A 17,225-nucleotide genomic window follows, 5' to 3' on the forward strand; every position below is an offset into this window, starting at 1 on the left:
CTATATTACTATGGGCTATGGGGGTGATCTGAAGAGTTAGCTTTTACTGCTGATTTACATATGTTAATTGAATTTCTTTCATTCTTTTAGGCAGATGCCATACTCTTGGTCACTTGTTCTATCAGGTAATGTTAATATGTTTTTGATTGTGTACCGTATATTAAAATGCTGGATCAGACATTACTGCTGTCAGTCAACAGTTTAGCTGGGGGAGAGGGGGGGAATGGGCCTGAAAATGGGATGAAAGAAAATTGAAGAATAATATAATCTGTTACATTTAGGCCTTATCTACATGGGCGAGTCAGGTTCCGTGGGGCGGGAACCCTGCCGTGGAATTCCACACCGCCTGCAGCATGAGAACATTACTTGCCTGTCCGGATACTTGCGGGTCGTCAGTCTTCTCCTCTGTGCATGTGGGCGAGCGCGCCGCTATACGGGGCGTGCTTGCCAGACAGCACGTCCACTGCACATTCGCAGCGGAAATATTTTTTATTATTTTTTTAAAAATCTCCTGTTTTCCCGTGGGATCCGACAATCAGACGGCTTCCGTTGACTTCAATGGAAGCCGTCCCTGCAGGATCCGTGGCAAAATAAAGCATGCTGCGATTTGTTTTCTGCACCAGAAGGTCCACAAAGCAAATCTGCATGCTTTAATTAAGCTGCAGACGCCCGTAATCTCTTCTATGGTGCCCCACACAGATCTTGGAATTCAAACCCATCTGTAGACATGAGCCCTCATTCTTGATCTCTCTGAGACAGGTGATGCTTGACAAGTTTTCCTTCTGGTGCAGGACTTGTGCCGTAATTTCCTAGCAATCCAGAATTTTGAATTATATTTGTCAAATATCTGGTTAGAAGAATCCCAGATTGTTAGATTAGCAAAATTTTACTGTATGTGGTTGTATAAAAGCTATATATAGGCTACAAAGGGCACATATAGACAAGTTCCACAGAGACAGTTAACCCCTTCCCAACAAGCTCTGTAGATGTTCAGCAGCTTTTCGGAACTACCTGCCTACCGTGCTGTATGTGTATGGTGATAGGTTACAAGTGGGCACAGAAGCTGAACCTGCAGTAACCATAGCAGGATCATGGCTGTAACTGGGTCTTGCTGCCAAGTTTGAAGTTAACTTGCCTTTCAATTGTCCCACTGCGTCAGCACCCCCAGCTGCAGTGGTCAACATAAATGATGAGCAGCTCACAACTGCTGCAGCAGCTTCCTGGACCGGAGTGATGGTGCTGGACCCACGAGACATACTTATCAGCCCCCTAGGCATGTTTGTAAAACTTGGAATTCCCTTTAAGTTCTTTTGTGGCCTTTGGGAGTGCTACAGTCTGACAATGTGGCACCCAGGGCAGAAAAGGTTGTCCACCATTGTTTTAGAAAAAAAAGTCCAAAGTTTTAACTCTAAATATCCTGCTGTAACTTGGTTTTTAGCTTGAGGAGCTTCCTAGCTCTACTTTCTTCTCAGTCTCCTGATTCTGATCTTGTGAAATTCCACATTATATTGTATTCTGTGATCATTTACAACTGCCTGTTTATTAAAGGCCAGATTAAAGGAAATCTTCTGCAAAGTGTAATAATGTAATATAATTACTTTTGTCCCAGTTAAACACAGAAGTCATTGTATATAATTCAGGGAGAAGTCAACTACATGATAGAACTAACAGTAACATTAATCTACAGAGAGAAGGCAGAACAGACTATTTGGAACCGTTTAAAGCAACTTGCCTTCATGAAACAGAAGCGAGGAAAATCCCAAGGCCCCTTGAAGATTGGTTTATTAGGTATGTCATACAGTATCTTTGCTCAATAGACGGCATTATAAGGGTTAATCTCTACTGTTAAAACTAAAGTCTGTATAATGACTTTTAATACACATCCTACAAGTATAGCTAATAACACCTGCTGTAATGTTCAATACTTTGTGTTGCTTTTACAAAGGGTGTATGGCAGAGAGGCTGAAAGAGGAGATCCTGCAGAGGGAGAAGGCGGTGGATATATTGGCCGGCCCTGATGCGTATCGTGATCTGCCAAGACTGCTTTCTGTCGCAGAGAGTGGTCAACAAGCTGCTAACGTGCTTCTTTCACTAGATGAGACCTATGCTGACGTCATGCCAGTTCAGACCTCTTCCAACAGTATTTCATCCTTCGTGTAAGTAAGTTAGTACTTGGGTGATTGTGTCTCAGGAATAATATGAAGTGTTGGCAAACATCACTGTAACAGTATGTCATCTCAAGAGTCCCTTCAGAAACGAAGGGAAGCTTCCTTGATCTTATGAAGGTATATAGAGGAATATTCCCATCTTACATATTTATCACATATCCACAAAATAAATGCATGATGGATTCAGTTCTCGGTTCTGCAACCATCATCTGTCTGGAAGCCAGGGGATCCACAACCCAAATTAGAGATTTTGTACTCTTCTTGACATCATTGCATTTAGTAATGAGATTGCCTCATACAATCAGTGCTTAGCTTATTCTGTAACTCCTCTGGAACTAAATGAAGAGCGCCGTGTGGTTACTTTTGCTTTAAAGGTGATGTGTCATTTCAGACATGCTATCCCGAACGGTGGGCATCATATAGAGCAGGAGGAGCAGAGTAGATTGATATATATTTTTCTGGGGAAAGATTTATTTAAACGTCCGCACATTCTGAGTCTAATGGTCCAATGGGTGGTCCTATCAGTGATTGACAGCCTCTATGTACACTCATACACTCCTCGTAAAACTTGGATATATATAAATCTGATCAGCTCCTCCTGCTCTATAGCATGCTGCTTGGACAGCATATTTGAGCTCATTAGGTTCCATTTAGCATATAACCCAGACCTGACCTATGTATGGCATATCCATTTGATATGTCATGAATGCGAAAGATGGGGATACTCGTTTAAAGTGGGTTTCCTGATGAGCCCATTCATGTGAAAATAACCTGTACTTACTAGTACCTGCAATCCCTGCACGCGTCATTTCTTTTGTATGCCACTTTTAGGGCTTCTTTACAAGCCCTAAATTTTCCATCAAGTCCTGCACACTGTAGCATAAGTGAGGCTTGCCCCTCAGACTCTCGGTCATCTTACAGCCCTGATGGGGTAATAAGAAATAAAAATGACTTCTACTGTATATGTGCCAGAAGATGGCACTTAAAGAACAACAACTCTTGCAGATAGCGAGGCCTCCTAAAACTACATTGGATCTTTTTAAGGTAAAATCGACTGGTTGCACAAGCAGTTAAGCCGGGAGTGAAGTAGGTGAAATCACAATGTCCTCGCTATTACTTAGTGGTTTTTTTTCTCTTTCTAGCTCCATCATGCGTGGCTGTAATAACATGTGCACCTACTGCATTGTGCCGTTCACACGTGGGAGAGAGAGGAGTCGGCCCGTCCACTCTATTTTGGAGGAAGTTCGAATGCTCTCCAGCCAGGTATGAATAGTTCATCACAGCATAGATTCCATTGGGCATTGAAATCATTCTGCAGGGATATTGGCCTCTGTGGGCAGGAGAGCTTCGTGCAGTTGCTGCAGATTAGATGGAAGTACTGACATGTTCTGAGCAGCTGACAGGAAGAGTTCATCAATTCTTGCTGCTTATGCCAGTCTCTGACCCTCCCATCTGTATAGTGCAACAGAAAGCTGGACAAGTGATGCTTTTCCACTGCTCAGTTTTTGCACTTTTGCCCACTGGAGTCTTTCTGTTTGTTGTAGACAGCAGTGGCACTTGAATTGGTTGTCTGCTGTTCTAGTCCATCCCTGCTAATAAACGATGAGTTGTGTGTTCGGACACTGTTGGAATACCAGCATTGCATTTGGCTGCAGAGCGAGTGACTACCCTAGCTGTTCCTCAAAATGATTCTTTACAGCTGCTCCTTTAATTTTTAGCAAGGATCTAAACATTTCTTGTAAATCCATGCTTTTTTTCTTGCAGGGCGTTAAGGAGGTGACTTTACTTGGTCAGAATGTCAATAGTTACTGTGACACGTCTGCGGTTCAGTTTCCTACTACTGAAACGTCACCCCTTAGTCGTGGCTTTAGTACAATCTACAAACCAAGACAAGGCGGACTTCATTTTGTAGACCTTCTGGATCAGGTTTCCAGAATAGACCCAGAAATGAGAATACGCTTTACATCACCACATCCTAAGGATTTCCCTGACGAGGTTGGTTACGGGGGAGAAGTGGTATAGAAAAACCTATTATCGACAAAAAGGGAGTGGTTATCTTTTTATTCATTCACTTTGATGGGGAGTAGAAATGCTCGTTGGTTTACTAAACCTTTTTACATTGAATGCAACCACTTCTGTGCTCTTGCAAGATCTGGAAACTACGTCACGTCCGATTTCTGCTGCTTTACAACCACTAAATTGAGGTAAATAAGGGTCAGCATGTTGGCTCAAGGTACTATACTAATCTCATGTTGCTCCCTAGAAGCAGAGTAAAAAGAAACCTGAAAAATGAGTAAATACAATGAAAAGTTAATGATGGGATATGTGACTTGATGTTAAAGATGGAGTTTCAGATATGGCCCGATGATATAAGATGGAAACTGATGTCCTTACGGAGTTCTATTATTGTATTGACGGATATTTTAAATTTTTGAAGAAAAAAATTCAATAAAAATCATTTAATGGGAAAAAAAAGGAGTTTCGGTAAGCAGGTACTAGTAGGACAATGTGCTTTATATAAAACTCCTCAAATGATAGCACTCATAGGCAATCTGCAGTTCAGCGATGACCTTAAAAATATTTCCAGCACTTACGTTCATTATAGTTGGATGCGGGCTTCATGAATATGCAATGTTTGCAGAAAATGTTTGTATGAAAAAAAGGTGTTTTGTGCATCGCGTATCTTGTAATATTTAATGTGAAAGGCGCCCACAAGTGTGTGAATTGGCTTTTATGGCCACTTAACTACCACCTCTTTTGTAAGCTGGAGTAGGAAGTGGATGTTTGTAGCCCTTCAGTCAAGTGTTTGAGGCACCCATTCCTTCAACCCTGTAAAGAGCCCTACACTAACATAACAGCAGTAACACTCTACACTTCATTGCATAGTACCCCGTCTCCCTGAAAATAAGACCTACCCCAAAATAAGCCCTAGCATGATTTTTTTTCAAGGATTTTGAGGATGCAACATGATTTTTAAGGGGTTTTGTGGATGCTTAAAATATAAGCCCTACTCCAAAAATAAGCCCAAGTTACAGTTAATGAAAAAAAGTCAACTAAAATAGTGTCCAGACAGCTATACATATAAAAAAGTTAAATCTTTTGAAGCAAAAATTAATATAAGACCCTGTCATATTTTTAGGGAAACAGGCTATGATATTCAGTGTGTTTACTCTTTCAAGGTTCTTCATTTAATACGAGAGCGCCATAATATCTGCAAACAAATCCACATTCCAGCTCAGAGTGGAAGTAGCAGAGTTCTAGAAGCCATGCGTCGTGGGTAAGTACCCCCTGTAGTGTTCTCATGTATTCAGGATTCATACGCGTAATGGAGTTTTTTTTACTTTGTCATGGATTTTTGTTTTTGTCATGGAATTTTTTCAGAGTTAAATAATAATTTCTGACATTCTTGTGTGTTTTAGTTATGTTTGTCCCAAACAATTTCTTTATTCCATTACTCTCCAGTATTGTGTTTAACACTATAGGCCAAAGGAATAAAGAAATTGTTTTGGATAAACAAAACTAAAAACATACATGAATCTTAATATTCAGTCCTAAAAATAGAAAAATATTTAATTAAAAAAAAAATTATATATATATATGTTTTTTTGTATATAAAAAAGCAATAAGGGTGCCTTCACACTTGCGAGAAAATTGTGCATTTTCTGAGCGATTCGAGAGTGAGTGAAAGAGCAGAATTATGAAATCACTGGTTTCCCTACTTCCTTGCATTTGCGATGTTGCGAGAGAAAAAAATCACGACATGCCCTATCTTTCTGCATTTTGCGTTTTTTTTTTTTTTTTTAAATCTCCCATATTTTTCAATGGAGCCTCCCCTTTATCGCATTGCAAAGCAGGAACTTGCCATTTTCATGCGATGTGTTTTTATCATTAGAATGTCCTGTTGACTTTCGTGCTAAAAAATCGCAGCAAAATCGCAAATGTCAACCATGTTTTTGCGAGAAAAAGCAGTTCTGGCACTGAAAAATTAAAGGGGTTGTCCCGCGCCGAAACGGGTTTTTTTTTTTTTTTTTTCAACCCCCCCCCCCCCGTTCGGCGCGAGACAACCCCGATGCAGGGACCTAAAGAAAGCTTACCGGAGCGCTTACCTTAATCCCCGCGCTCCGGTGACTTCTATACTTACCGGTGAAGATGGCCGCCGGGATCCTCTTCCTCCGTGGACCGCAGCTCTTCTGTGCGGTCCATTGCCGATTCCAGCCTCCTGATTGGCTGGAATCGGCACGTGACGGGGCGGAGCTACACGGAGCCGGCATCCTGCACGAGAGGCTCCATAGAAGAAAGCAGAAGACCCGGACTGCGCAAGCGCAGCTAATTTGGCCATCAGAGGCCGAAAATTAGTCGGCACCATGGAGACGAGGACGCCAGCAACGGAGCAGGTAAGTATAAAACTTTTTATAACTTCTGTATGGCTCATAATTAATGCATAATGTACATTACAAAGTGCATTAATATGGCCATACAGAAGTGTATAGACCCACTTGCTGCCGCGGGACAACCCCTTTAATTGTCACACAGCAATATCACTATTGCCAGTGTAAAGGAGCCCTTAACCTTTGATTCCGTGTATTTTGAGTTCTGGGAGTGTCATTGAAAATCAAGATTTTGTCATGGAAAACCCTTTTTTGGAAAACCTGTATGAACCCTGGTATTTTCTGTTACTTGGTGATTCTAAAGGGAAATTGTAATCCTACTGTAGTGAGACCATATCTGCAATACTATGGTCAGTGCTGGAGACCTCACCTAGAAATAGACAGTGATTAAACAAAATAAGTCCAGAAAGTGTCTGAACTCTGCAATTTTCAGTGCTGCCATTAAACTGACTAGAGCTTTGGAACAGTTAAGTGTGTTACAAAGGAGAGGTCTGGAGCAATGTGTATACATAACAGAGTTTGATAGATCGGAGACTGTGTGGGATATGGGGTTTGATGTATAGGAGAGCTGATCTGAAGGTAATGTACAAGGTGCAATGCACATTGCTCTCAGAAAGGTTAAACATGATGGACATTTGTATTTTTCAGCCTATATAGTTATGTGACTGTTGTCATTGCAGTACTCTTGTAAGGGTGGCTTCATATCTGTACTGTGAATTCTGCTTTCTTGCTCCGTTCAGGAGCACGAAAGGGGAATCTCCGCAACCAAATGCTTCAGTCTCTGGACAAAACCAAAAAGTGCCGCTTGGACCCCATTGACTATAATGAGTTCTGCCCAGTTGCCTGGTTTTGGGATGGGAAAAAAACCCCGCTGCATGTAGCGCTTTTTCTCCCAGTATTTGCAGCCAGTTCTGTGACGGGACCTTCAGCCAAAGGTTACAACGCAGATGTGAAACCAGTCGAAGTTTGCAGTGTTAACAGGTCGTGACCAACTGTAGTATGATAGTAATTTTATGTCTGAATCCTCCAAATATACCCAGAATGTAAACCCCAAATATCATTTATTCCTCTTGACTGATTACTGCCAAGCTGTCTCAGTTCTTGTAAAAATACATTAAAACAAAATTATTTTTTAAGGAGCTTCAGGTTTTGCAATAAAAATAAACAAGAACAAACAGTGTTGCTCATTTGTTAAAGTAGACTTCAGCAACGTATAGCTGTAGTGAACTGAAGAGACACGTAAATCATAGTCTGTACGTTATGTCCCAAAAACTAGGCCTGTACTGCCATTAATGTGTGTCAACTGTAATATCAGAAACAGAGTGACCTTCAATTTGCATGCGCGCACCACATTAAAGGTCAACTTACACACACAGATAGATTTGAAAGATTAGTGATTGTTTTGCATGAAGTACAAATGAGCTTCTGGGAGCTGTTACAGAACTCAGTAGGAGGTCTGAGCTCTGTAATGAACTCCATTGTTCAGCCACAGGCTTCCCCTGGAGAATTCAGCACCATGGACAGCAGACACAGCCTGCATCCTGCTAATCAGCTGTTCTGGCAGCTGGGCTAAGAACAGCTGTAACAGTGTTATTGGCTGTAATCTGCTCTCCACCAGCAGAACACAGCATGCGGTCCTGCTTATCAGCTGTTTTACTTAACGACTGTTTTTAAGCAGAACTGAAAACCGTCGTTCGGCCGACCGGTGAAAGATGGGCGCATTTAGACACAACGATTATCGCTGAAAAGACGGCTTTTGAGCGATAATTGTTGTGTCTAAATGGGCCTTAATACACCTAGTACACACTCTGGTAATCAAGCGCCATGCCGCCAAGGAAAATATGCCACCAGGCCGATCTCCATGACCTCTAGTACAACTGCTACTTAAGATGTAGTTCTGTTCAGAGATGCCCAGTGAGACCAAACCACCTTAACCCCTTAGTGACGGAGCTTTTTTGCTTTTTTCCATTTTTGTTTTTTCCAACTCCCTTTTAAAAAATCGTAGCTCCTTTATTTATCCATCGACGTCGCTGTATGAGGGCTTGTTTTTTGCGGGACGAGTTGTATTTTTCAATGGCACTATTTATTGTACCATATAATTTACTGAAAAACTTTTAAAAAATTCTTAGCGGAGAGAAATGGAAAAAAACGACATTCCACCATCTTTCGGTGCGTCCTGTTTCTACAGCACACAAATTGCAACAAAAACGACCTGCTATTTTTATTCTATGGGTCAGTACGATTACTACGATACCAAACTTGTATAGTATTTTTTTTTGCTGTAGTACTTTTATTTTTTTTTTAAAGATATTTAATTTTTTTTCAATTTTCTGCGGTCATTTTGTGCGCGCAATACCTTTTTTATTTTTTCGTCGACGTAGTTGAGCAAGGGCTCATGTTTTGCGGGATGTCCTGAAGTTTCCGATAGTATCAATTTGGAATACATATGACTTTTTGATCACTTTTTATTGCGTTTTTTCTGGGAGACAGGGTAACTAAAAAAGTGTATTTCTGGCGTTCTTTTTTTTTTTTTTTCACACGACGTTCACCGTGCGGGAAAAATAATGCACTACTTTGATAGATCGGACTTTTACGGACGCGGCGATACCAAATACATATTTTTATTTTATGATTTTGATTTTTTAATAATGGATATGGCAAAAGGGGGGTGATTTAAACTTTTAGAACTTTTTTTTTTAAGCAATTAAAAAAACTTTTTCTCGTCTGTTATCATTGGGGGACACAGCAAAGACCTTGGGTATAGCTTCTGCCACTAGGAGGCGACACTAAGCACAAAAGTGTTAACTCCTCCCACTAGCTATACCCCTCCTGCAAGCAGCATGCTAGCTCAGTTTTTTGCTTAGTGTCTATGAGGCAGGACTGTCTCTCCTGCTGAGACTATTTTTTTTCTTTCTTTTGCATTTTTCAATTTTTCCTATCTTTCCCGGAAGGCCAGGGCATAACGCGGAGGCAGGACTCTCCCCGTTAACCCACCGAGGGCGGCGAACAGAGGTGATATGTAACCCTCTGTTGTCTGCCGGGCCCCCTCCGAAGAAAAGGAGGCACACTCGGCCACCAAACTGAGTGTGACCCGCCAGCCATAGATCCCCCCCCCCTTATTTATGGTCCGGCATCCACTGCCCCACCAAAGGCAGGCGATGATGGGGAGAAGCTCTGCTGGAGCCCGGGAGCCACCCTACCTCACGAAGGAGGTAAGTATGTGGGTTTATTTTGTTATTGCGCCCGATGTGCATTGCGCCTGCTGCGCTACTTTGTTTCCCGTTGCGCTGCTTGTTAGCTGCGCTGCTAGTTATGCCGCCTGCTGCGCTGTTACAGGGCGGCTGCGGCTTATGCCCCGCAGCGCCGATGTTTATGCTGCTCCCGCGGCTGTTTGGTGGGCGCCCGCGGCTGTTTGGTGGGCGCCCGCGGCTGTTTGGTGGGCGCCCGCGGCTTAGGTGCCGCGGCGGTATGGTGGGCGGCCCTTTTAAACTTGGCGCAGTGTGACCGCGACTGATGTGCTGTCGGCGGCCGCCGGCTCCCAGGGCGGCTGCGGCTTAGGCACTACCGACCGGCCGCGGCCATTTTGTTGGGACCGTCCGCGGCTGCTGTGTTGGGCCGCCCGGCTGATGTGCCACTGGGCCGCCCGTACTGTCTGCTGTGCTGCCGGCCGCCCGCGTCTACCTGTTGGGCAGTCGCAGCTGATGTGCCACTGGCCGACAGCGATGTCTCCCCCCGCGGTTGGTGTGCGGCTGATGCGGCGGCCGGTGGCACGAGGTCTCCCCCACGGTTGCTGGAGCGGCCGGTGTGCTGCTGGCCGCCCGCGGCTGATGTGCCACCGGCCGACCGCGCCTGTTGAGGACGGCTGCGGCTTGCGCTGCCGGCCGCCCGCGGCTGGGGTTGCCGTGGTCTCAGCGCGTGCCTGCTGCTCGTTTCGTGCAGGGGCTCCTCGCACCGTCGGCCGGGCATGCAGATGCCAAGCGAGCGTTTGAATTTTCTGGCCAAGCGGGCGTTTGAATTTTCCCGCCAAGCGGACGTGTGAATCTTCCCGCCAAGCGGGCGTGTGAATTTCCCCGCCAAGCGGGCGTGTGTATTTTCCCCGCCAAGCGGGCGTGTGTATTTTCCCCGCCAAGCGGGCGTGTGTATTTTCCCCGCCAAGCGGGCGTGTGTATTTTCCCCGCCAAGCGGGCGTGTGTATTTTCCCCGCCTAGCGGGCGTGTGTATTTTCCCCGCCTAGCGGGCGTGTGTATTTTCCCCGCCTAGCGGGCGAGTGTATTTTCCCCGCCTAGCGGGCGAGTGTATTTTCCCCGCCTAGCGGGCGAGTGTATTTTCCCCGCCTAGCGGGCGAGTGTATTTTCCCCGCCTAGCGGGCGAGTGTATTTTCCCCGCCTAGCGGGCGAGTGTATTTTCCCCGCCTAGCGGGCGAGTGTATTTTCCCCGCCTAGCGGGCGAGTGTATTTTCCCCGCCTAGCGGGCGAGTGTATTTTCCCCGCCTAGCGGGCGAGTGTATTTTCCCCGCCTAGCGGGCGTGTGTATTTTCCCCGCCTAGCGGGCGTGTGTATTTTCCCCGCCTAGCGGGCGTGTGTATTTTCCCCGCCTAGCGGGCGTGTGTATTTTCCCCGCCTAGCGGGCGACTACCCGTGGTGCCCCGCGTCCCTCTTTCTGTAGCGCCGCACAGCCGGTTTGCCGGCCCCACTCTCCGTGTCGGCGCAGGGACATTTTAGAATCGCCTCCAAGCGGCCACGCTCTCGGCGCCACGCGCAGCAGCGAGATTTTTAGAGGTTGTGCACCAGCATCGCCCCCTACAGCAGCGTTGGTCACATGTTTCCTGCATGCGTTGCCGCCGGTCAGGACAGCTGGTGGATAACCGTATCGCACGGCCACCATTGCCTTGCTGCTGAACAGATTGCGTAGCTCGCGACATTCGGGCGTTCGATTGCCATAGGCTGGCGTATAATGCTACTGTGCAACCCGCTTTGCCCGTAGGCAGCAGCCGACCACCCCTTACGCAATCCTCTCTGTGAGACTGAGGGAGGTAGCTGGGACCCCTTCCGTACTACACACAGACTATCGGTGGCTCCCTGGTCGCTGATAGCGCCCCTATTACCCCTTCCATAACAGAAGGAGTACCACACAGCTACCCATATCTGCTCCGGACCGGGTTGAGCGTTGCCTGACGGAAGCTCCCCCTGCAGTTCCCTGCAGCCAGCAGTACCGCGGTGTCTAAGTCCAGGATGACACGCGGACAGGGCGGCCAGAGCCACATGCCAGGTGCGCTCTCGCTACAGCTCTATATAGACTGACAACAGTGTGCGAACTCTTGTCAGCATTACTCTGGGCTCGCTGACTGGATTCATCCTTCCCCATGTCGGCTCCACACCGGGTTGAGCCTTCCACATCGGCAGCTCCCCTGTGTTTCCTCCCGCGGTCACAGGTAGCATAGTGTCCGCGTCCAGGAGGACATGCTGGCGGGGCGGCCAGAGCCACATACCAAGTGCGCCCGCGCTGTAATTCGAGATTAAGCGGAGAGAATCTCATCCTACAGATAACAGTATGCGATCCCTTGTCAGTACTCACACAGGGAGTCTCTGGACTCCTTTTTCCTCACGTCTGTCCTGAATCCGGTTGAACTCCTCTACAGACAATCGCATTACAGTGTCCGTGTCCAGGAGGACACGATGACAGCGGCCGGCAAGGGTCACATACTATGTGCGCTCTCGTTAAGGAACGAGACTACATCCAGCTGGAGAATATCTTGCCCTACGTACAACAGGGTTCAAGGTGCTTGTCGGCAGTACCCCGGGTGGCTGAGACCGGGGGTACTTCCATGCCCGAAACAGCGCATACACTGGTTTGAGCAGGGGTCAGCTTCGTCCCCTCAGTAGTTTCCTGCACCTTGAGTCGCAGTTTGGGACCGAGCTGCATATCAAGGGCGCTCTCTGCTGCCGTACTGGTCTACAAGCTGATTATCAGCGGTACCCCGGCCTTGATGTTAGGCCTGACCGGGTTGCCCTGGCTTTACAGCTAGCCCCCCGCTTTTTCCTGCAGGCAACCAGACCGCTATGTCCGATGCCGGGATAGCACGCGGACAGGGTCCGGCTAGTACCACATCGGTATGGGGTCTCGCTATTGTACGAGAGTTGCACAACATGTATTGGGCCTTGTGTGGAGCAAGGTGTTAAGGTAGCAGTATGCAGGCCAAAACTCTTAAGGAAGTCAAACAGCCATTGGGCTTTCTTCGGTCTGACTAAGTCTTGTGGTACCCTTCTGAGGAATATACTATTCTCAGGAATTCGGTGAACACGTCGTATTCACCTCCACCCCACAGAAGCTTACGCTCCAGACTTTTTTCATAACGGCTAGCCTCCCTGGAGTGACCACCGGCAGCTTCCTACAGGCAACTTAGGGCGATCTACGATGACAGAAGAGCCGCATACTTTTTAGGCCCCCACCACAGACATAAGTGACGCGGGGCGCCCCTCCGGCGGCACTTTGTAATGCCGAGTTCGTTTCTTTCGGGCGTTCTCTGAACTACAAGGCATATGTACTCTCTAGGAATCATGGACCGCTAGTTCTACAGCCGTGTCAGTAGGACGTGGCTAGCTCTCTGCAGGAGACGGCTCCTGCGGACCCTGGTGGGGTGCAGAACAGGCCACGTTTCTCCCATTGGGGATAGGGAGACTGACCGTAGGAGTGCTCGGTATTCTAAACGGTCGCTAGTGTCGGTTCAGGTGTAGAGCGCTGATCCTCAGCAAACTAGGCCAGCCTAGTCGCTTGCGAGACTGATTGCGTATAGGAAGCTAAAACGTCCAATGGGGTTAAGACTGACAGATCCAGCGACTCGCTGCGACTCTCCTGCATTATAACTTGCAGGACAGCGTAAGACAGTCCATACTTGTACTGTCTGCAATTTTAGGGTTCCTCCATCCCTACTGTGGAGGTTTCCTCAAAGGGATCAGTGAGTCTCGGACCAGTGTACCCTTGCTGCCTTGTGCGGTCAATTTTTCTGTACTCAGTGGAGTCACACGGTTACATTGCATCCCAGCACGGGGCCAGCCCTAGTTGATCACGAAATGGGCAGAAGTCCTGGCTAGCCCATGGGGCCATGCAGAGGCGGACGCCGTGGGCATTGTTGCAGAATCATGGAACCAAACTTTTTCCTCTCACGACCCCTTTTTCAAGTTACAGCTAATCAGACAGCCGACGCCATGGACGGAGGCTGTCAGCATATACAGCATCAAGGTCATACGGCAGGCCTTCCAACCGTGGTCAACACAGGAGTCCAGCATGAGACGGTTGCATATCTCAACAGGTCGTTTCTCCACTGGCGTCTGGAGTCGAAGGTCCCTTCATCACGGAGGGATTGTGGAGATGAGGTTAAATACCTGGAGGTATATGGGACCTGACTTACAACTAAGTCGCCTGGTAGAAGGTCCACAACCCTGATGTTTCGGCGCCTATGGCTCCACAGTTTCATCTTCGGATGCCTATTGGGTACGGATGGTACAGGAAGCGGTCGTTATCTACCTGTGGTATGGCCTACCGCCGGTATCAGGATCCACTTCGGTGAGGTATCGGTGGGCACCTTCTCGGTAGTTCCAGGGAACGCTCCAGGGCAGGTTTCTCGGTTGACTACGCCGGAGTTCCTCGTGCAGGTAGCATGCTTCAGTCACGCTGGCGCGCTGCCGGTAATTCCGGCAAATCCGACTGGATCCCTGCTTTTCCGGAGTGGACTCCTTACAATGACTCTGCCTTGCAGCAATTCAGGGCTACTATGCCAGCAAGGTCATATTCTCAGGCCGTATTATTCGGAAGGCGTGTGCCTCGTCGGAAGCTCCGTGTCTGGGTTTTGTTCTTTTTTCTTCCCTCTGAGGGTGGATGGGGCTGTTATTTAGGCCCCTTTAGGCTCTGTCTGAGCATGCGGGATACCTAGCCATCCATTAACGCTGGTCGCAGTTGAAGGACAGATTGCGTCCTTACACATGCGACGCCTTATATTTTCCCGCCCCCTTGGGTACTGCTCTAGAACGTCCCAAGGTCTTTGCTGTGTCCCCCAATGATAACAGACGAGAAAACAAGATTTTGTAAGAACTTACCGTAAAATCTCTTTCTCGTCTTGTTCATTGGGGGACACAGCACCCACCCAGTCTGGTGTTGGAACTGTGACGTATACTCCCTAGGGGAGGGTCCGCGGTGCTGCCGCACACGGTGTTGGAATGAGTTACAGTTCGTGAGTATTGTTGTTTATTATCTATGTTGTATCCTACTGGCTGCTCCTACTGCTTGCACACAAACTGAGCTAGCATGCTGCTTGCAGGAGGGGTATAGCTAGTGGGAGGAGTTAACACTTTTGTGCTTAGTGTCGCCTCCTAGTGGCAGAAGCTATACCCAAGGTCTTTGCTGTGTCCCCCAATGAACAAGACGAGAAAGAGATTTTACGGTAAGTTCTTACAAAATCTTGTTATTGATCTTTTTTTTAACTTTACTTTGAAGTCCTCCTGGGGGACTTTAACATGCGATGCTTTGATCGCTCCTGCAGTATGACGTAATGCTATAGCATTACGTCATTCTGCTTTTTTACAGGCAGTCTATGAAGCCACCCTGTGTGGATGGCTTGATAGGCAGTCTGCTAAGGCAGCCCTGGGGCCATTCATTAGGCCCCCGGCTGCCGTGACACCTGCACGGCTCCCCCGCTCTCACCGCGGGGGGGGCCGTGCGGGACCCCCGAACAGCGTTCGGGGGATTTAAATGCCGCTGTCAGAATTGACCGGCATTTAAAGGGTTAATAGCCGCGACCGGCCGAGCACAGCTATTGCCCGCGGGTGTCAGCTGTAATAAACAGCTGATGCCCGCGCTGTATGGAGGGAGATAGCGGCACTACCTCCCTCCATACACGTCCTGCAACAGCAGGACGTAGTTTCCCGATGGGGCGGTCGTTAAGGGGTTAAATTTCTCCTCCAGCACTTCCTCTTGAGGTATAACATTTTATATAGTGGGATATGCATTATAATGTGTTGACCTTCTTTTTCCCTATTTTGTTCCAGTTACACCCGAGAAGCTTACATAGATCTTGTACAAAATATGCGAGAACACATCCCAGGTTTGTGGTGCCTTCCACTTGTGGTTTCTTGTCTTCCATGTAATACATTTACTCTCCAGTGAGCTCAGCTCGCCTGTATACCATAAGTTAGGGAATGGGAATGTTCAGGCACATACATCAGACGTATCCATATTCACTCAGTGGAGGCTAACATAATGACATTTTGGCAGTCACCAGGCTGATTAAACTAGTTTACATGATTTTTATTTTTTTTATTTTGTGCTGATCCTATACAATCTGAAGGTGCTGACTCCAGATAAGACATCAGAAATGATGCATCAGATCAAATTTTTTTTACAAATGAGAAAGGTTTACACAATATTTTAAACTAGGAATTACCAAACTCATGAAGAACACATAATATTGTTCAAGTACAAAAAGATAAGTTTGAAATGAAAGAATACATCAATGGTTCTGTAAATAACTGTTTGGCACAAATCTTTTTTTGATTTTTCTGGAATAGATATCAGGGTTGTCATGCGGCAAACACCAGCAGTAGTCTGCCATCATGTTTCTGTTAATGTGCCTTGATATGTGTTCCATGGTCTTAATCTCCTGGTGGAAGTGTTCTCTAAGATTTGGAGGGAATGCATCCTAACACTCATGTTTACTCTCAGTTTATGAAAGAAGTCATCAAAGTTTGAACTAGAAGCAGAAAATTTTTGGTCCTGATAGGAGCCTGAGCTTATCTGTCTGATGACAGCAAGGTTTCAGCTCTAACAGGACCAAAACATATTTGGTTAATGTAACCACATAATGCAGAAGATTGACTGCGGGTTCTGATGGGTTGCTATGGCACCCAGAGGCTTGATGACGCCTTCAAGGTCTTCCATTTATGGTGACCTTTGATGCTTAGCCCGAGGTAGAGTCTTATAGACCAATATAATATACTGCAAAACTGAAGTATTGCAATGTATTATCGAAACTATCAGTACTAATGATATCCAAGACCCTAGAGAGACACAGATAAAAAGCTTGCCTTGTCATAACACTTAAAGTTATGTGCACTTTTTTGTCATGAGCAAAAATATCTTCTATATATTTGTCTATGTGCCTGGGGATCTTAAAGTTGTGCCGTTTTGTTGCTGATTTCTATATAGTTTCTTTTGTGTTTTACCTGGCATAGTGGCTTGTGGAGCTACAAGTTCAGGGCTCTACGGGTGTTTCCTGTTAAGCATATTCTTTCCAGCTCCTTTGTCTAAATGCTGTAGCCCAGTAGTTTCTAATATTCTTGCATCCTGGAGCCGCTTTTGAAATGGGATAAATGGTTTTCAGTTACACAGAATTGGAAAACATTGTAGGAGTGATGTGAGCACAGTTATCACTTGGTTGATCAGTTAAATTTGCATTACTAGCAATAAAATGATCAGTATAAGGAAAGTGTAGTTGATGATTCTGAATTATAATGGACGTGTCTTTTGCTATTCACAGGTGTCAGTCTCAGCAGTGATTTTATAACTGGCTTCTGCCAAGAAACAGAGGAAGACCACCAGCAAACGTTGTCACTGTTACGTGAAGTATCCTACAATGCAGCTTTCCTGTTTGCATACAGTATGAGGAAGGTGACTAGAT

General features: G+C 46.4%; 1 protein-coding gene across 3 annotated transcripts in view; it reads left to right on the forward strand.

Moving 5' to 3' along the window:
• CDK5RAP1 (CDK5 regulatory subunit associated protein 1) overlaps positions 1-17,225 on the forward strand; it is a 34,910-nt gene that overhangs the window by 9,330 nt on the left and 8,355 nt on the right. For all 3 annotated transcript variants that reach the window (XM_066586274.1, XM_066586276.1, XM_066586275.1), the window contains exons 4-11: positions 91-125; positions 1,688-1,788; positions 1,946-2,156; positions 3,311-3,431; positions 3,933-4,163; positions 5,348-5,445; positions 15,598-15,653; positions 17,085-17,215. In XM_066586274.1, the coding sequence (XP_066442371.1) occupies positions 91-125; positions 1,688-1,788; positions 1,946-2,156; positions 3,311-3,431; positions 3,933-4,163; positions 5,348-5,445; positions 15,598-15,653; positions 17,085-17,215 (984 nt within the window). The remainder of the gene's footprint in view (positions 1-90; positions 126-1,687; positions 1,789-1,945; positions 2,157-3,310; positions 3,432-3,932; positions 4,164-5,347; positions 5,446-15,597; positions 15,654-17,084; positions 17,216-17,225) is intronic.

The sequence above is a fragment of the Eleutherodactylus coqui genome, chromosome 13, assembly GCF_035609145.1.
Source record: "Eleutherodactylus coqui strain aEleCoq1 chromosome 13, aEleCoq1.hap1, whole genome shotgun sequence".
Classification (NCBI taxonomy): domain Eukaryota; kingdom Metazoa; phylum Chordata; class Amphibia; order Anura; family Eleutherodactylidae; genus Eleutherodactylus; species Eleutherodactylus coqui.